Genomic DNA, 21,456 nt, shown 5'->3' on the forward strand with positions numbered 1-21,456 from the left:
AAACCACTGATCTATTCTATGTGTTGCCTTATACGGAGAAGTGTTTCTAATATTTGATCTACCCTCATAAATAAAAAAAAAGGGGTGGACAAAATATTAGAAACACCTCAGCATAATTCTGGACAATTCAGCTGCACTACAATCTACAGTTGTCTGAAGCACTTTGTAACTTACTGTCATCCTTTGTGTTTTCAGGAGCAAGCACCGCGCAGAGATACCACCAAGAAAAATATTTTATCTTTGCCTTGACACCCCAGCAAGTTAGAGAAGTATGCATATCCAGGTAGGACTATTCATAGCTCACTTATTCCATGTTTACTGAGAAAAACACACCTGTGTCTGTGATGGAAAAGATAAAGTATGTTTCCCTTTGTCTGTTTACAGGGACTTTCTACCAGGTGGCAGAAGAGACTATATGGTTCAAATTCAACTGAGGTGAGAAATTTCATTTTCTGACTAATTCATAGATCCTCAGCAGCTTAGAATCTGAACAGAACCATTTTGAACAAACATCTGATTTTCTGAGTATGAAGTCAGCAGAATGTTATGAATCAAAACTTCTGAAATCATTAAATCATTTTATGTTTTCTTGATGACTCCTAATCATACGTCATGAATGTGGCAACATCTTTTGCCATCACCACATAGTAGTCCAAATGCATCATTGTTGTTTTGCTGAACTTGTGTCACTACGGAGTAATGTACAGTTCAGTATCACACATGTATCAGTGAAAAAGTCCATTTCATTGGCTGGCTCTTAAATTTTTCTTTGTGTTGTCAGGTTTTGCTTGTCAGAGACAAGTTGCCCTCAAGAAGACAATTACCCAAACAGTCTCTGTATAAAGGTCAATGGGAAACTTTTTCCTTTACCAGTAAGTGTTTGTTTTACTCCAGAAAAGTTCCAATAAAAATGCAACTACTGCAAAAGCATTTTCTTTCTGTAGGGTTATGCACCACCCCCCAAAAATGGTGTGGAACAGAAGAGACCAGGAAGACCTCTAAACATTACCTCTCTGGTCCGACTCTCCTCTGCAGTGCCCAATCAGATTTCAGTGACATGGGCGCCTGAAATTGGAAAGGTAAGAACAGGAACATCATTGGAACTCTTTTCAACTTGTTCCTTGTTTTTCCTCACTAGTGTGCCTGAGTTGGTCATCTTGATGGGAGACAGTAATAGTGACTTGATCGTGATGTTTTGCAGACCTACTCCATGTCTGTGTACCTGGTGAGGCAGCTGACATCACCGCTGCTCCTGCAGAGGCTGAGGATGAAGGGCATCAGAAACCCAGACCACTCCAGAGCTCTAAGTAACTATACAACACACTGTAATGACAACACTTCTTACTGGAAGTCACACAGCAGCAGTTTTACTTTGAGATAGTCACACTTAGAGGTCTTCACAAATACAAAATATTTACCTGACCTGAAAAGCATCCATCTGTATGTTCACATGCACCGTAATCAGGTTACTCAGAAAAATCTGATTACCCAGGTAATCATATAATTTACATACACTGTAGCAATGTGGTTACTGAAAATCTGCATACATATGCAGCAGGTAATCAGATTTCTCCCCTACACTAGCCTTATTTTGAAAGCAACACTAACTTATTTTAACTGGAGTGTAGTGTGTCACTGTAGTGATGTACAGTGCTGCTTGAAAGTATGTGAACCTTTTGAGCATCTTGGAGTTTTCGGTTGTTTTACCACTATTTCTTAATTTAATCAGAACCAGTATTTTTTTATATGAAATAACAGGTGTATGTTTATTAATTCCATATACTTTTTTTGAAGAAACCAATTGTGTAGTGAAAAGACTAAATTAAAAATACGTGTTTGTAAACTTTTGTAGGTGCAAAAATTAGTGAACCCTGAGCTTTATTGCTTAAAACGAGCAGGTAAATACAATCAGGTAGGACAATATTGGTGGCTAAATTGGAGGCAGATCATCTACAGATTACTGAAAATGACTGCAACTCTGCCTAGAAGTGGACGACCTTCTCAAATATCCAGAAGAGACGCAAGAAAAATGATAACTCAGGTAAAAGCCAACCCAAACATAACATCTAGGGATATGCAGACTTCTCTTGCTGCATCTGGGACACGTGTGCATGCTTCCACATTAAGAAGAAAACTCAATTAACATGGCTTGCATGGGAGGGTTGCCAGGAATAAGCCTCTGCTTTCAAAAAAGAACAAACCTGCCCATCTCAACTTTGCCAGAGAGCACCTGGAGGAACCTGAAGCTTTCTGGAAGTCCATTCTGTGGACAGATGAGTCCAAAATTGAACCGTTTGGTCATAAATGGACTGTACTTGTATAGCGCCTTTCTAGTCTTCCGACCACTCAAAGCGCTTTTTACACTACGAATCACATTCACCCATTCACACACATTCATACACTGAATGGGTACAGGGGCTACCATGCAAGGTCCCAACCTACCCATCAGAGGAAGCTAACCATTCACACACATTCATACACTGATGGCACAGCCATCAGGAGCAATTTGGGATTAAGTGTCTTGCCCAAGGACACATTGGCATGTGGACTGGAGGAGCCGGGAATCGAACCGCTGATCTTCCAATTAGTGGACGACCCGCTCTACCTCCTGAGCCGCAGCCGCCAACTAACTAAAACCGCCATGTTTGGCGAAAAGTCAACACTGCATACCACCAAAAGAACGTTCTCCCAATAGTGAAGCATGGTGGTGGGAACGTTAAGATATGGGCCTGATTTTCATCCTCGGGACCAGGACAACTCCCCATAGTCCAGAGAATCATGAATTCTGAGGAATACTGTAAAATCCTGGAACATAACCTCAAGCCATCAGTTGTGAAGGCAAAGCTTGGCCGAAAATGGATCATGCAACATGATAATCATCCAAAGAATTCCAGCAAAACAACCAAGGAATGGCCCATTCAAAGTTCAGACCTGAATCCAATAGAAATGCTGTGGTGGGACCTGAAGCGGGCAGTTCATGTCAGACATCCATCCAACCTCACTCAACTGGCTGTGTGCTGCAAGGAGTAATGTGGAAATATCCCCCAAAGCAGATATGAGAGACTGATTAGTCGTTACAGAAACCACTTGGTTGAGGTTATTGCTGAGAAAGGAGGTACAATACCCTATTAACTGAAGATGTTCACATATTTTTGCACCCATGAAATCCGAGTTTTTGTTAAATCAGCCACTTTTGTTAAATAAACAATGGAAATTTATAATTTTATTTTGAGTCCATTATTTGGAATGTCAGTATTATGAATTGGGTTTTTCCAAAAATATTGAGTAGATCTAGGGTTCACAAACTTTTGAGCAGTACTGTACTGTAGTATGCTGCTTCCAGCTGGGAAAGCCAGGTTTCTGTAATGCTCTACCCCAATCAGAGAGAAAGGGGTTTATTGTATGCATGACATTTAAGAAATCAGATTACTACACACAGCTGTCCTGCTTACTTCAGAGCATGTAAATGCACTGACTCCCTGCCAAATTTCCCATTGATTAGAATCCTGAAACTACAGTCATCAAAGTGGGCATGGTTATTATTTATTAGGAGTTAAGTTATCCTTGGTGAGTAAGGCTGTACTTCCAGAACCCGTTTACATTTCATATCCACTGCTAATGTTCTAAAGGATTTAGGTCTCATAGATACATATAGATCAATCAACAGAGATTATTCATTTTACTCACATATTCATAAGAGATATTAGATTTATTTGTCATTAATACCACACTGAGACATAAGTGCCCCAGTGTACATATTTAGCTACTACCCTATCAGACCACTACCCCTTAAAATTACAATGACGCCATGACATGACTAACCCTCAAGAGATTCAGACCTTATCTACTGAATAAATCTGAATTTAATCAGTTTATACAAAAATCAATAACATTTTTTTAGAGAATAATATTAAGTCTGCCTCATCCTCTGCTGTATGGGAATCACTGCTTGCTTATTTTAGAAGATAGAGTTTTTCATTCTGGGTAAAATGTGATGAAGAGCAGAGAAAGAACCTTAACAAACTAAGGAAGATATCACACTCTTGAAAAACAACATGCATAGAATCAAGATGTGTAACTGTGATCATGACTCAGCACACCACAGCTAAACCATGCTAAAATGAGCCAGTGAAAGGTCCAGTGAAAAGGCTCAAGGGTGACCCTGACACCCATGTCAGGTCTGGCTGCTGCTGTCTGTGCCCTGTTGGCTGGGTCGAGCTAGAAGAGTAATATTTCTCTTTAAAATTTGGTTTTGGTGTGATGGCTCATAACCTTTTATGTAATTCATCTTTTCTTTTCTCTGTACTCTCTGCCCTGCCGTCTGTGTTCCAGTTAAAGAGAAGCTGACAGCAGATCCAGACAGTGAGATTGCTACAACAAGCCTTCGAGTCTCACTCATGTGCCCGGTAAATGAAGCACCTGTGTAGAATGTTGATTATAGCAACTTTCAAATGATTGTGATGCTGCAAATTATTGTTTTAAGAGCAATTAGACAATTTGTAGTCTTATGTGTTGTGTCTGTGGATCAGGTGCTGGTAGTGGATAGGGTCAGGGTGCTTTACTGTCTGCCACAGTTTCTTTTTTGACATTGCTACTGGGGGTCACCAAAGTCTGAGAATTTCAAATACATGTACCTACATATTTAAGAGGCACCAACACTGGAGAGCACTGACCATTCTTTTGTCCAAAATGAATAACTGCATGAAAATGAATAACTGCATGCTCAGTCCAAACATCATGGTTATCACATCATTATTATGTCCATTACATCAATAATTTCCATCACTGAAATACATCAACACAGTTTTATTATGGAATTGAGTGAATTTAATTTTGTTCTTGTGCAAGAAACCACATATATTCTTTATTCATTTATTTTGAATTCCAGCTGGGTAAGATGCGCCTGACAGTGCCATGCCGGGCGGTGACCTGCTGTCACCTGCAGTGTTTTGATGCTGCCCTTTACCTGCAGATGAATGAAAAGAAACCTACCTGGATCTGTCCTGTGTGTGACAAGAAGGCTGCATATGAGAGTCTCATCATTGATGGGTCAGTTCACTTCATTAGGCCATGTCACAAAAATAACTTCTACAGTGGTTTAGGTCTGCTTGTGCGCTCAGTCATGAAGAGGAGTTAGTTAATAGCTTATGTAAACCGGCCATTAAAGCATTTTTTTCCTCTTGTTCAGTTTATTTTTGGAGATCCTGAACGACTGCTCAGATGTGGATGAAATCAAGTTCCAGGAAGATGGAACTTGGTGTCCAATGAGACCAAAGAAAGAGTCTGTCAAGGTCCCCTCTCAGCCAATTCCAAAAATTGAGAGTGAGTGCATCTTCTTGATACCTGGGCAAGGTTTGAATCGATCTACTAACAAGTGTTGTCTGTATATGAGCCTAAAATATGAAAAACTATTAAAAACACATCAGTGAGCCCCACTGTTGCACTGGGTGACATGTTCCTTCATTACCATTAACAATGCAGTTTATTCTGATTCAATCCCACACACCTGCTGCCAGAAATGCTCACTAGATTAAATTCAGATTGACCAAATATTGACTAATCTGCCACTGAAAATAGTCCCCAAATGCACTATTTTTTTCTGTTTGTTAGAAACTACAGTGACCAGAAAGGACTGAGCCTTTTTAAAAAAAATGAAACTATATTTTTGAGCTGTTTTTAAAGATTCACATCTTCAGTAGGAAACAATGGGTTTAGGGCTTAGAGCAGAGTAGGAAAGTCAGAAAGTATTGTGAGATAGACAATGTGTTAATTGTTGGTTTTGGTCTTTTCCATGGGATTTAATGACAATGAAAAATCTAGAATAACACCAGACTTGTACTTTAACCTTTGTCTTTTAGCCTCAGCTCCTTTGCGCCAGTCTTCAGTGGTTCCACATTCTACTGAGCCTAGCTCCACCAAGAAGGCTGATGTCATTGATCTGACCCTTGAAAGCTCGTCCTCTGATGACGATGATGAGGAGGACACAGACCCTCCACTGAAGAAGCGTTGTGTTTACATTTCCAAGAATGAGGAGATGCATGCGAAGGGGTGAGTGTTAAACCATAGACAAGGCTGCATGTGCCAACCTTGTTCATGAATTTTAAAAAAACACCATCAATTTAAATCTCATTTTGCATTTATTAGTCACATTAGTCAACAGTATCTACAATACCTGTCAGTGCCCTGTATACCTATAGCCATCCACTGACATGTATTGACATCAATGGACAGCAGAATTGTTTTCAGTGTAAAATGTTTGCTGTGTTCCCTCAGAGTGTTGACCTACCAGCCTTCCACTGTGCGCATGCCAAACGTCCAGGGCCTGGACCCATCATATCTGACCTCTACGCTTGCTGACTATGCAGTCCCCTTCCACCCATCTACTCTGGCTACCATCCCCACAGACATGCAGAGTGAGTCGGCTGGATAGAATGGCTGTTAGCACTATCACAGCTCTGTGGGACTGTAAATAATCAGATGTTTCTATCTCTTACTTTCAGGTCTGGATTTGTTTTCCTTAATTCAAGCAGATCCTCAGGTATGTTTGTTACAGTCCTCTTCAGTGTAAAGCTGCTCTATGTATTTCTAGATCATCTTATCAGTCTTAGTCAAGAATTAAAGCATTAACAGAGAATAGCCTCCCAGTGCTACTTAGATGCTGTAGACTCCTCCTTTCTGTCCAAACTGTATTCTAGAGCGTGTGGATATTGGTAGGACAGGGCTGGCAACTGCAAATTAAAGAGGGAAATTTATACTATGTGCTGAACAGCAGGGATCATGTACTTTGTCCAGGCAAACCTTGACTCACTGACTTTTTTTGTGCATTTGTCCTTCTTTTGATATCCATAGCATCACAAAATGGCCAGGGCAAGAACAGCCAGGTTTCCCTGTTGACTTTGTCAAAAACTGTATTTTAACTTCCAGAAGTAGGCTGAAACCTCCACTTAGGAGGAGGGGAACAAACAAAAATGTCTAGAAGTGTCACACTTACTGGAAGTTCAGTGTGGTCAATCATGTGGATCCTGACTGCCCAGAAGCAGTGCACTGAGGTAGATATTAGCCCCTTTCAGACATGCAGCCCTCAACATTAATCAGATGGCAAATTGACAAGTCCGTCTCATGTCTGAATGAGCACATGAGTCACTTTTAAGTAAAAGTCATGAACTCGGACATATAACATATCAGCATCACTTTTAACTGAATGCCGTCAGATTAAAGTAAAGACCACAGCAGCACAAGGCATGCAGAGAGAGAAATGTGCATCTTGTTGCTCCCTCTAATATCACTGTAATAAATATGTTTTCTCTATTTTCATCTCTTCTGCATAGACAAAATCAAATTCATTTAACATGAACTGCTGTGAAAAATTCAAATTTAAGTTGTTGAGATTCTTCTTATATCAGCGGAGTCTTTACAAAGTATTTCCCACTTACAGTGCGACCAGGACAAAAGAGGTTAAAAACCTCATGAAACCACTATAATAATGTAACCAGCACTCTCTCTATACTTAACATTCATTTCATACATTTTAATTCATGCCAACCTAACGGATGAATAAATGAAGATCCAAATGCTTTACATAGAGCATGTGATTATAGGACTTAAACCAGAGGCCCGACTTAAAGTCCCGCCATTCAAGTCTTATGCATGTCAGACTTTACAAAACAGGCAGCAGAATTCACTGTTGTTTTACTGGTTTCACTGTGAGGAGTGATAGAGAGCGATGGTCATTAAGATTTCAATGGCAAAATAAGTTTTAAAACAAACAAAACAGTTTTTGAAATGAATTCAAACATACTAGAGGGTTCTGACTTTTCAGTGGACTTCACTAATGTCGAACCTGTTCTCATTGTTCTTCCTGCTCAGCATTACCGGCCTCAGATGTTCCTGGACAACCTGACGAGCAGCATGCAGAATGCAGCTTCTGCCAGCACCAGCTCAGCCCTGGTCTCCTCCTCCAGCAGCCACTATGATGACAGCAGCCATGCAACTAGCTCCATCCACGAGACCCGGGTAATCACAGGGGGAGGAGGGGGCGCTGGAGGAGGAACTGACAGCAGCATATCAGATATTATTTCACTAGACTGAGCCACATCTCTCACTGGACCTATTCAGGCCTGTTCTGTGGCCTTTCTGTCTGAACTGCATAAACCTGACCTGTTGAAATTTACACAGAAGCACCTAAATTGGTATACGTGTGCACTTTGGTGGCCTAACATTTTGCACAATGTTAAAATCGGTATTATTTGACCATGGATGCATTTTTCTTTTTGCCCTTTTAGAAAATGGGTTCTTTATCCTATCTGCTATGATAGGATCACAAATGGTTCGATGGCCAAGGACAACATTAACTGAGGACAATTTCCCTAATGTTTGTCATAGTGAATTGCCAGTTCTCTTGAATGAACACTCCAACGTTTGGGGAAATATTCTTGCCTGCCGTCATACTGTAAATCACATTAGAATATCAAAACAAAAAGGGGTGATTTCAGACAGCCTAAATCATTGTACTAGATGAAATGAAATTGATTTATCATTTTATCTGACTCATGGATAAAAGGGCAAACAAACACAATTTCCAAAATGTTTGTGTTCCTTTATTTTTTTTTAAATCACAAGAGGGCAGAAAGACCCCCAGACAAACTTCATGAAACATATCATTTCAATATGATAAGATTTTATGCTAATTTGTTAACAAAAAGTTGCCTACTGAGCAACATGGGAATCCCGTTTGAGTCTTCATTCTGGCCACCTGTTTGTTGGTGATGTTGTTTTAGCCTTGGTGTAGTCCAATATCCCCCAGTGTTTTAGCTTTGGTTTAGTCCAATATTCATGGGTGTAGCTCCAATGGAGGAAATATTTAGGACATTGAAGTCATCATACAGTGCATTCAGAAAGTATTCACATCCCTTCACTTTTTTCACATTGATATGTTGCAGCCTCATGTTAAAATTAACTTTTCCCTCATCAATTTACACTTAATACCCCAAGGTATTGGGGTAAGGTTAACCTTTGGCCCAGTCTGAGGTCCTGAGTGCTCTGGACCAGGTTTTCATTGAGGATATCTCTGTACTTTGCTCCGTTCAGCTTTCCCTCAACCCTGACCCTGCTGCTGAAAAACACCCCCACTGCAAGATGCTGCCACCACCATGCTTCACCGTTGGGATTGTATTGGGCAGGTGATGAGTCGTGCCTGCTTTCCTCCAGACATGACGCTTAACATTGAGGCCAAACATTTCAATCTTTCCCAGCTCAATCCTCATCAGACCAGAGAATCTTGTTTCTCACAGTCTGAGAGTCATTTAGGTGCTTAGGTGCAAACTCCAAGCAGGCTTTGCTGTGTCTTTCACTGAGGAGAGGCTTCCGTGTGGCCACTCTGCCATAAAGCCCAGATAGGTGGAGTGTTGCAGTGATGGTTTCTCCCATATCCACACAGGATCTCTGGAGCTCAGCCAGAGTGACTATCGGGTTCTTGGTCACCTCTCTTACCAAGGCCCTTCTCCCCCTACTGCCCAGTTTGGCTGGGCGACCAGCTCTAGGAAGAGTCCTGATTGTTCCAGACTTCTTCCATTTAAGAATTATGGAGGCCACTGTGCTCTTAGGAACCCTCAATGCAGCAGAAATGTTTCCATAGCCTTCCCCAGATCTGCGCCTCAACACAATCCTGTCTCTGAGCTCTGCAGGCAGTTCCTTCAACATCACGGCTTGGTATTTGCTCTCATATACATTGTCAACTGTGAGACCTTATATAGACAGTTTTGTGCCTTTCCAAATCATGTCTAATCAGTTGAATTCACCACAGGTGGACTCTAATCAAGGTGTTGAAACATCTCAAAGATGATCAAGAGACATGAAAGTCACCTGAGCTAAATTTCAAGTGTCATAGCAAAATTTTTTTTAAATTCTGTTTTCAGTTTGTCATTATGCGGTATTGAGTGTAGATTGATGAGGGAAAAAATGAATTTAAACAATTTTAGCGTAAGGCTGCAACATAAAGAATGTGACAAATTTGAAGGGGTCTGAATGCTTTCCGAATACACCGTATATACCAATTTGGGCTGTTTCTGGCCTGTTTTACCTGAGTGTGTGCCTCATTAGCATGAAACAGATCCAGGCAAATGGAAGTAGAGCTTGGACTTACTGCTCTCAGCAAGACGTTGTTTCACAACACAGCAATGTATGTGAACGAACAGTTGGAAGTTTGAAGCCTCTCTGTGAACAATCCTTGGGATGATGAACAGACTGTTGACCGTGGAGGTGTCTGGCCTCCTCACAAACCGTTAACGGGGCTGTTTCTGTCTGTTTTTACTGTATCTGTGCTGGCTTTCTAAAATCCTGTTTTTGCCTTTCATTCATACTACGGATACGGAAACATGGAAGGCAGGTCAATAATTCAGATGTTTTCATTGTTTATAACAGCTGTCAGTCAATACCTTGATGAGATTTGTTACAAGGCAGCTTTCTTGTCATAAAAATATAAAATGTTCCTTTGTTCTTTGTAATTAGTCAGAGCAATAATAATTTAAATACTGTTAGGTTTAACATAGTTGTAAATGTAGTTCAGATATTCAGTAAATGATTCTAGCTGGTCCTTGCCAATCTGCCTCCCAAATGGAATTCCTTTCCTTTGTGTATGTTCAATTTATTGCCTAATATAAATTGTGAACATGCATGTTTTGTTAGATAAATACACTTGCAATGGTTCAACATTTAAAGAAATACACTCATTTGCTGTCTTTCTGAGAGTGAGATGAGAAGATCATTATCAGATCACCCCCCCACCCCCCTCTACCCCCCGCGCTTCCAGTATTTACACAGGCACGAGACTGACATCAACTGACATGCTCATCTCTCTCACTGAAAGGAAGTATATAAGTATATTTCCGAAATGTTCAACTCCTCCTTTAAAGGGGACATATTATGCACATTGCCCGAAGGCTCTAGTAGAATGCCTTTCACTCATACTGGCCCTATACAGCCCCTCAGTTCAGCCACTATCTGAATTGTCAACTTCTCAAATCCATCCATACATGTTGGAACTGAAATATGGTCTGAAACAGTGGACAACGTGAACAACACATAGAAACATCTTAGCAACAACATACAAACATTCACTTCAAAATTTGGAACTTTGACCATATTTAACATCCGACATCATAATAGTACATAAACAACAGAAAATCACAAAAGCATGATATGTCCCCTTTAATTTTTTTTTTTTAACTGCGTGCATCAGCTTTTACAGGTGTGTAACACTTCATTGGATTTTGAGATAATCTGAGTTTAATTCCATCTATGTTGGTGTAAAACTTCAGATAAGTTAATGCTGCCAAAAGCCTGATCTTCTCTCCTTCAGTATGACCTCTCCGCTAGTTTTGTATTTTGCTGTATGTTAATGGATGAAAGTCAAGACATGAAAATTTGCTGAGTATCATACTATAAAAAGTTAGCCCACTTTGACACACTTGACAGCAAGCAACAACATGAAGACCGACAAACAGGGCAGCTACTGTATCATAACTACATTATGGGGATTGCTTGCTGTGTATGTGGACTCCAGGCCATCAGGAGCTCAATCTCAGGGATCTACACTCCACTTTCTGGGCTTCAAACACAGAAACACTGTCAGCATTTACAAGTGAAATACAGATGGTAGTGTACAAGATAGGCTAATGTATAAGCTTATTAGGTCAGTGTATCTGCTTTTTTTCAAACATTATGCCAATGAATGTTAACAGTTACAAGTCCAGTTCACATTGTAAGGCTTTGCTTACTTAAAGGGTCAGTTCACCCTTTCAGAAAAACCCAAAACATTCTTCTTCAAGGGGAGGAGGGGGATTTTATACTCTTCATCTTCTTTATGGACATAATCCATATCACTTGGATATTTTTTCTTTTGACACCATGCTAAAAAACAAAATTGTCTTTGTTTTCCTGAATCTGAAAAATTTCAGCATTTTGAGTTGTGGTACCATCTGTGGGTGTTTTTTATTATTAAAGTAACTTCTTTTTAAAAATTCAGTTAAAAGATGTTGCCTTTGGAATATAATCAAACAGTTTCATTATTCCCAGGAGATGATGGTGTGCTAGTGTGTCAGATTTGCCTGAGTGGACAGACTGTGCTGACATCAAACATACAAAGTCTTGGCCCATATTTATCAAACTCATTACACTTAAGAATGCTCGAAAGAGCCAACAAAGTTCCTCACTAAAAGTGAAGAGTAAGACTCATTATAAGCAACTCATCATAACCATGACTGACTACATGATAAAACACATATACTATATAGCCAGACAAGGATTTAACCTTTAACTGCCCCATTGTTCACTCTTATAAAGACATCCTTACTTTTTCTCTGTGATGTAATATAACCAAATTAGATTTGATTTGATTTGATTTGTGTGATATCTTTAATATCGCCAGTGAGATGAACAACAGTTCAATAGTGTTGAAATAACAAACTGGCTGCAGTGGAAAGACAAAGACAACTAAACTGGAGCAGGAAAGAAATTCTGCTCCTGGTAGATCAGAGAAATAATACAAATAGGAGAATTTAATAACACAATTACAAGTGCAAGTGTATATTGACATTGCATGGAAAGTGAGTGGAAACAAAATCGACAGCAGCTTTATTCATGTTTACACCCAAGAAGAATTAGAAAAAAAGTTGTGAAAAGCTTTGTAACACCCTTTCAAATGTGTTTGGAGATAACTTACAAGAAGCTGCAAGTAGTCTGCAAACACAACCTTGTTTTGAATTATAAATATCAAAGGACAGGTTTACAATTTTTCAAGTCTTAAAGCAACAGTCAGGGGCCCATAAGAACGCCGAAACAGGTTTTTCTTGCCTTACTCATTCCTCCTGTTCATGGATGTTACTTGATAACTTACCTGTCCTGTTAGGATAATTTAGTTAAAGTAGCTAATGTTAGCCCAAGTGTTCAGCGCTCACTGAGCATGAAAGGCAACACCCCTCACTCCTTATTTGGAAGGCCCTGGCTTCAAATGAAAGATGGCGCCAACCATAAACTGCAACTCTGGGCTTCAAATCAGCTCTAATGCAAACCAATGGTTGATGTCAGAACTTGCTACATCCATCTTTATATACTGCACAGTCCATGGCTTCACTGTGCAGAATGATGTATGTGCAGAGTTTGGCACTTGGTGGCTGTTTTCACATTTATCTGCTGAAAGTGGAAAGTTTCTCTCCGCTCATTAAAAATCTGATTTTTAGGCATGGGTCTACGAACATGATTTGTGATATCACAACTAGTTTGGAAGCCAATCATGGTGCAATATTCCACTTACACAAGTGTGATGTGGAAACTTACACTGAGAATGGACTAGACAGTGACATAGTAGACATCCTCCGATTTCATGTCTAAGAATGGTTGCATTGATCCTTGGAGATTCTATAACCCCCATATCAAGGAATATTCCTTATTCTCACAGATGCATCAGTCTTTCTCTTGGATTGATTATTACTTCATTGATGCCAAAATAATTTCCAAAGTGCACACTGTTAAATACCATCCTATTGTTACCTCTTCACCACAACCCCAGTGCTCAGCATTATGGAGGTTCAATATTTTGCTTTTGTTTAATAATATATTCACTTATTTCAGCCTCAATTGACAACTTTATTGATATTCATCAGAACAAGACTGAATCTGTCTCTTGCTCACTGATGTGGGAATCACTAAAAGCACAGCAACCCCTGAAGTCGTGATCTCAGTTGATGCTGAAAAAGCATTTGACAGGGTTGAATGGGACTACTTGTTCACAGTATTAAGCACATTTGGACTGGGAAATGTATTCATTTCGTAGATACACCTCCTTTATACATCTCCACAAGCTACTATCTTTACTAGAGGAATCCAATCCAGTTTTTTCACTTTTTCTCAAGGCACCTGATATGGATGTTTCTTATCCCCCCTATTGTTTGCAGTGGCCATAGAGCCCTTGTCCATCTATCTGAGGTCCTCTCCCATTTTTACTGAGATATCACAATTGGGTATGGAATTTATTTATTTATTATTGTATGTCTCAGACCTAAACCATTGTATACCAGCAATTCTATCCATCCTTCAGATTCGGCTCATTCCGGGGGTATAAAGTAAATATTTCAAGGAGTGAATGCTATCCTATCAATACTCCAGCATTACAACTTAAACAGTCTGATATCCATTTTAAATTGAGTCACACTGGCTTTAAACACCTGGTGATCAATGTAACCGTCCCTTTTTTCTGCCATTTTCTCCCCTTTAGTATCTAAAATTAAATCTGAGATGACTGGAGTTTACTTCTCTCACTGATTGGAAGAATTAACACAGTCAAAATGAACATCTTGCCCAAATTCTTGTTTCTGTTGCATTGTCTCCCCTTATTCCTGCCAAAATGTTTTTTAAAACAATTGATCAAGCTATTTCTTGTTTTTTTATGTTTTGGAGAGGCACCCAGAATGCTTCAGAGATGCAAATTCAATGGTGGATTTTCTCTGCCAAATTTCTAGCTGTAATATTGGATGGCACACATCCACAGAATTTGGTTTTGGTCTAAATCAATGGATCCATCGTGGTGCAAGTTAGAGGCACAGTCATGCGTCTCATCATTTCTAATAGCTCTTACTCACCTCTTCTATTCCAGCCAACCTCTCTGGCTTTACAAATAAAAAAGTGGTCACTTCTTCTTGCCTTGGATCAGCCCCTAGTTATACTGCCATAGGCCTAGACTGCTGGGGGCCTTCCCATGATGCACTGAGCTCTTCTATCCTCCTCTCCCCTCCATCTATACATATTCATGTCCCATGAATGCATGTTACTAACTCAGTATCTTCACTCTCCCGTAGTTTTCTGCTTTCTCGTCTCTCTCCTCTCTCCTCCTGTCGCTTTTTACAGGTATTTCTGCCTCTGGAGCTGTAGAACCTGTATCTGTGGTTTCGGGTCATCTGCTGCCCCTATGGTCCTGCTTCACACCCACTGCTATAATTATTATCAGTAGTCATATTTTTATTATTATTATTGTTGTTGTTGTTATTATTGTTATTGCTGTGCATCTCTTTCTCTCTCTCTCTGTCTCTCCCCCCTCCGATTCTGCTCAAGGTTTCTTCCTGTTAAAGGGGAGTTTTTCCTTGCAGTTGTTGCCAAATGCTTGCTCATGGGGGCATGTTGGGTTCCTGTAAATTAAAGAGTACGGTCTTGACCTGCTCTGTGTGATAAGTGTCATGAGATAACTTCTGGAGTGATTTGGCGCTATATTTAAAATTGACTTGACCCTGTCATCTCTTTTGATATTTCAAATTAGACACAGCAATAAAATCTTTGTTGTCAACTTTTCCTTCCTCATCTCTGAGTGAACTGTGGGACGAGTTTCTAAGTTCTGACCCCTTTCAAAAGTCATTCATTTCAAAGGTTTATAACAACTTTATAACTGTCCTATGACAGTTCACCAGCTACCGAAGTCTGGGAGCATGAACTGCAGTTGGTCCTGGAGGATAACTGATGGGACGTTGCGCTTAACAAAATTCACACAAGCTCAACTTGTACTCATGTCACATTCATACAGTTCAAGGTACTGTTTAGGATTCATTTTTACAAAGCTTGATTGTCACCAATGTATCCTAATATCACCAAAAGCTGTGACAAATGTCATGCATCATCCTGCAACCTATCCTATATGTTATATTCTTGTCCATTTTTATTCTGCTTTTGGCAGAACTACTTTGATGCTATGTCAAAAATACTTTCAGTAACTATAAATGTCTCTCCCTATATTGCCATATTTGGGTTTCCAGAAGACTACAACTGATACACCTCCAAGCAATTAGATATTCTAGCTTTCACTTCCTTACTGGTGAGACACCATGTTCCTCTTCACTGGAAGTCTACTAAAGCTCCCTCCAGCAGTCAGTGGCTAAGGGATATTATGTCCTTTCCAAAGCTAGAGGTTAAATATTCAGTGAGAGGGAAGTCTGATAAGTTCTAATAAATGGCAATCTTTTTTAATATTCTTAAACCCCTCTTCAGTCCCTGTCCCCTGATTGACAGACACCCCCTGCCCCCTTTCTTTTTCTTTCCCTTTTTATTTGTTTTGTTGTTGTTGTTTTAATTAATTAGTTAACTTTTTTTTTCATTCTCTTTCCCATATAAATGGGTTGGTTGCTCATCTCCTTTTCTGGAGCAATTGTTTTTATTTTTATTTATTTATTTATTGTCTCTTGTTTTGTTTTAGTGGGCTTGAACTTACGAACTTTTGGCGTGTTTTTCTTTTGATCCATTGAGATGCAAAGTACTGTGATTATACTATTATTTTGTTGCTGTTTCAACTGTGATTCTCACTGTTAAGCTGACGTCTTTTTATGCACCATATTTATTGATAAAAATATTTTCTCAAAAAATAGGGGACATCTTGTGTCCAGCATTTAAATTTCTGAGCTGAAATATATTTGCATATTTATAGATTCTGGAATTTTTAATGATGGAGAAGGAGTACACAGTATGCCATTTTAATGCTTTTAACATGGTAATTATACTGGGGTTTTATTTGTGTGGAAAAAACCATATCCAACACCCATTATTGTTCCAAGCAGAGTATTTTCAAATGTCTTAATACATGTCTGGAGGGGATCTTTTGATCATCCTAAGTTTCTTTCTAGTCTGCTGTTTAACTTGTCAATGGACAAGTACTGTAAAAGCTTTCTATCAAATTGTCTTTTTAGTTAAATCAGAGGGTTCTGATGATCTCTTTAATTATTCTACAACCAGAGATATTAAAGGAACAGCTACCTTTACTTCCAGTTCTTTTTCAGAATGTCAAGTGTATTTACATCATCATTTTCATTCATGGGAAGGGAAGAAAAAAAAAGGCTCCTGTCATATTCCACAAGAGGGCAGTACAACCTCAATCAGGACACAGACTACAACGAACCAACACAAGTGCATCAGGTGAAGTGTGTGTTTTGGCCACCAGCCAGACATGCTGTATTATAAAAAATGTCATCCGGTAATATTTTTTGTAATGTTTTTCTTTCCAGTCAGCCAGTTGTTTTCATTCATTTCAGTACTTAGTGAAAGTCTACCTATGACAGCTCTCTCAGTGTGGTGTGACAGAGCCATGGATGGACCAGTAAAGTAAATTGCTTCAACATAAGCTGTACAACAGATGATTGACAGTTCTCTGCTTCACTTTGATATCAACATGAACTCTTACCACACGTGACTGAATGAACACAGCTTCTAACTGGGCTGATATTTGCTGGCTGCTGTTGCTTCAAACTTTCACACTAGAAAAACAGGACGGCGTGTGTATGTCTGTTATTCTGGCCATGACAGTAATCACATGCACACGTTACAAATGCATGTGTTCTTGTCTAACAAAATGAGCTTTCAAACACATCAGCAGTCTTCATTGAGCAGCATTATACATACTATTTTTGCCCCCCCTGGACAAAATATTAGGAACACTTATCAATGTAATGCACTCCAGTACACCACCACCTCCCACTACGACCTCAATAATAAACATAAAGTGAAATATCACCTTTCTGACAGTGTCAACAATAAGATAAAATGTACAAGCTTCATAAAAGTAGAATGTATGGCAGAGCTGTTGTATTGGATTGGATTAGATTGCACAGGTGTTCTTAATAAAGTGCATGGTAACTGTATTTTCTTTGTTCATTTTTGAACCAGATTCATGAATCGGGAAACGGTCAAGGCCAGATTACCAACCAGGCAAAGCGCCCCAACGTCTCAGAGCTCCAGCCTTACTATGTGTCAACTAGTGTGTGCTAAGAGAGTGTTTTGCAGTGTGCACCATTAAAGTGCAGTATCAACCAAAGGACATATGGTGCGTTGTGCTTTGTTTCCTGTCTTCTTGTGTCAAAATCTTTTTTTTTCATTATTTCAATTTTGCACTTACATGTTGCATATTCCTGAATGTATTTCTATTTGATTGAATTACCACACAGCAAACCTGTGACCAGATATTTCACAGAAAGATGGAAGAATGGAGGGTTAATAGGGGCCTACCAACTCATTATTGCCCCTAGCAGTTTATTCTGGTTATGTAGAGATGCCAAGCCATGTTGGACTGTATGTGATTGGGCTGCACTGATTTCAAGATGTGTCACCTACAGCTCATTGAGTTAGGCAATCTATCATCATTTCTGTTTTTATTGTTGCCAAAGTTCTGTTACTGTAACTAGTGAAATTAATAGACATTACACATCTATTACATTATCCATTATTACGAGTCTTGTTTCTGGTCATCTGGCTAATATATGTCCAATATTCACTCTCTCTGTTTTTGGTCTCTACCAACTCCTGTTCACCAGCTACTTGCTAACTGTCTGTTTGCTGTTTGGTGCTGTGGAGGTATTGCACAGTGGCTTTTCAGAGCTTTTTCTCTGCCTGGTGCCTGCTGTGGCCAAAAACAACGCTATGAGAGCTCTGAGAGTGAACCAATATAAACTGATAAAGCTCTGTAAAGCCAAGGGGAGCTGCAGTCACTGATAATTCTCTGTAGGTTCATTACTAGGGGTGTGCCCGAATACAAATGTTATTCGGCAAAGCACAAATAGTGTTGTTGTTTTTATTTTTTTTTAACGAATATTTGTTTTATACAAATATTTTAAAAATTATTTGTTTTCAGGAAGAAAAAAAACATGTCGACTACCAACGCGCAGGTCGGTTACATCACTATCTCAGTCTCTGTCCTCTGCTCCGCTGTTACGTCTATCAGCAGGTCTCAACAAGGGGAGTCACATCCACCTGCTACATGACGCACATTTTCTTATTTGGACATCAGTCCTGGAGTTGGGGATGTTCCCCAGAGATAAAGCTGAGCTACTGACACACACAAAGTGCTCTGAAGGAACTCTCCATAACCTGTTGTTCCCCTTGTAAAAAATAGGCAGCAGAAATCAGCAGTTCTTCCCTATATGTTACATGCTGTGCTGTCTGTCTTAAAGGTGTATAAATAGACAGAGGTCTGTCTGCAATGAGGCGATGAGTAAAGTTTTAGCTCAGTACTCAGTGCAGTCATCTATGATCTGGGAGACTCCAGTCTGAGACCCGGTGTGGGGATCTCCTTCGTAAAGTAAAGTTTATTCATGAATACCTATTGTAACACTAATTTTCTAAAATAAAAAGTGGGATAAAACAAAAACAGTATTTTTAGGGGTCTTTCCACTTTTATTCGAATACAAATACAAATAATTTTGCTGCCTCAAAAAATACAGATACAAACACTGTGCTCTCTGCACATCCCTATTCATCACTACATGTCATGCCCAACACATTACATACTGTTATTTGATACATTTATTATAAAAATACTCATAGTAGCTTTGAGGAAGTTTTCATACAAAGGAAAGCAGACTTAATTTTCTTTGTTTCAGGTCAAATTTATTTGAAGAAAATAATCAGCAATCATGATTCTCAGCTCTAAAACATGGCTCTTCTTAAATTAAGCAAGGCCAACACTGCAATATCTCCACAATGACCCACTGTTGACTGTAGGGAAAGGTTGTTTTTCATCTTTGAAATGGTCAGGGGCCATGAGCCCCAATTAATCATTGTACACTCAACTTGCCATGTCAGATGACAGAGAGCAGAGGCAGAGGGAAAATATGGTGAAAGCAGAAGCGAAATGGGGGAAATTCAACTTGGGAAATCACACTGGACTATCAGACATAAACTCAGTGAAGGTTGAGGTTAAGTTAAGGTCAATGCCATCCCTGGGTGTTTTTTGCTGGATGTCAAACAAGTGGCACTACAAAAACAGGGCCTAGGTTGTTAAAAAAAAAAATCCTTTAAAACATGTATTTTGTTTTGTGCCCATCAAGCACAGTTCCCATATAGCACACCAGACCAACCAGTACGCTGCACTGGTCGCAGGTTTGCGGTCCAGTCGATCAGTCCACCACTTTGGTCTAGAATATTTGAACATGCTGCATCCAGCTGACTGCTTCCTGGCTGGCCGAGGGTTTCAAATGGAAACATTTGAGTAAACATCAAGGAAAAAGGTGGAGAGGATAAACACTAGCGGCATTCCAAACCACATGGACAAGCAAGACCACCTCTACATCCATCTCAACATTGAAGGAAACACCAGGGTAGATGTGGAGGGATTAAACACTGGCTGCAGTCCTGGCCACAAGGATCTTCTGGGGATCCCAACCACCCGAATGGCGGCCTTTTCTCTCAGCTGTGGTTGAGTGGAGGTTCCGGATGCACTGGGCTGGTGCTGAGGGGCTTAAGAGGAGCTTCTACTCTTGGGCCACTGGGATCCTGAATGGGATTGCTGCCTAGGACTGTCCGTGAGGCCATTTATCATACCATAGAACATGCCTGTCAAGAACTGTGTCCAGTTCAAAGCAGTTTTTCACCAGCAAAAAGACCTGGGCTGTGTTTCATGGAATGCTTTTTGGACTACTGTTGATACTCACTGCTGTATTGTTTGTACGTGTCTCTCTAGCCAGAGCAATCAGCACTGATGGAAAACAGCTGGGCCACCAAGAACTCTTACCAATTGGGCTTAGAACAAATGCTGGCTCATGGTCAGTTGAAGCTCCTACAGAGAGTTATCACAATTTACTGGGACATTTTGCAGTCATTTCCTCTGTCCTGAGTACTACAAGCTCAGGTACTGGAGGGACTGGTCATCTGCCACCCCGTTTCAGAGAATAGCAGGTCTCTTCATGCTGCTCCTGCTCTCTGGATATGTTCAACCAAATCCTGGACCAGTGACCCCTGGAGTGCTGCAGAACTTTGGTGCTGATTTGCACCCAAGTGTGTCTGGGACTTCAGTGCTGGTGATGAATCAGCATCAACTTTCTGAGCCTGGCTTTCCCTTAACAGACAAAACTTTGTTACCACCAGTCATGATGTCTCAATAAACACGTTGTCTCACAAATGTCTCACAAAATCTGCTGTTGGCACCACTGTATCATAATCCTGCTGTGAGGAGGCAGGGGTTACTCAAAACCTTCCAAATTGTCAATCATGCAAAAGTCGTATGGGACCCCAAGCTGAAACCAAGGGGACTATTTGGTGGACATTTTAACATCCGAAGCATTACTGTGCAACCAGGACCCTTAGGAAAGCACCCAGATCATAAGAGCCCAACAACGCAACTCTGGGAATTTCACCCGGAGAATACCCGACAGATACACGTTCTTTGATAAAGAAAAGGAGCAGAGACAGAATAACTGTATTTAGATTTTAAAAGAGTCAAGAGCTGAGGCCTGACCACGAGGTGCCTCCTTTCCTTTGTTCCCCCTGAGAAAAAGGAACAGCACCAAAAACGCTGCCCACAGACAATGTGAGTCCATTTCAAACTCCATTTCCAGCTTTGCAAATTTCACACCTTGACAGGAAACAGTCAACATACAGTCTCACATTGGCGGAGACGCTCCTGCACAGCGGAGCGTCATGATGACACAGCCATGACAT

The 21,456-nt window shown here is 40.1% G+C and overlaps 1 protein-coding gene across 5 annotated transcripts in view; it reads left to right on the forward strand.

Annotated features, from left to right (window-relative positions):
* Window positions 1-17,842, forward strand: part of pias2 (protein inhibitor of activated STAT, 2) — a 33,606-nt gene extending 15,764 nt beyond the window's left edge. For all 5 annotated transcript variants that reach the window (XM_067600095.1, XM_067600097.1, XM_067600094.1 and 2 more), the window contains 12 exons: window positions 196-283; window positions 385-435; window positions 782-872; window positions 945-1,079; window positions 1,202-1,307; window positions 4,333-4,406; window positions 4,889-5,049; window positions 5,189-5,322; window positions 5,859-6,048; window positions 6,274-6,413; window positions 6,501-6,538; window positions 7,867-17,842. In XM_067600095.1, the coding sequence (XP_067456196.1) occupies window positions 196-283; window positions 385-435; window positions 782-872; window positions 945-1,079; window positions 1,202-1,307; window positions 4,333-4,406; window positions 4,889-5,049; window positions 5,189-5,322; window positions 5,859-6,048; window positions 6,274-6,413; window positions 6,501-6,538; window positions 7,867-8,088 (1,430 nt within the window). In that variant the 3' untranslated portion in view covers window positions 8,089-17,842. The remainder of the gene's footprint in view (window positions 1-195; window positions 284-384; window positions 436-781; window positions 873-944; window positions 1,080-1,201; window positions 1,308-4,332; window positions 4,407-4,888; window positions 5,050-5,188; window positions 5,323-5,858; window positions 6,049-6,273; window positions 6,414-6,500; window positions 6,539-7,866) is intronic.
* Window positions 17,843-21,456: the final 3,614 nt, after the last annotated feature.

This window comes from Thunnus thynnus, chromosome 2, assembly GCF_963924715.1.
Source record: "Thunnus thynnus chromosome 2, fThuThy2.1, whole genome shotgun sequence".
Lineage (NCBI taxonomy): Eukaryota > Metazoa > Chordata > Actinopteri > Scombriformes > Scombridae > Thunnus > Thunnus thynnus.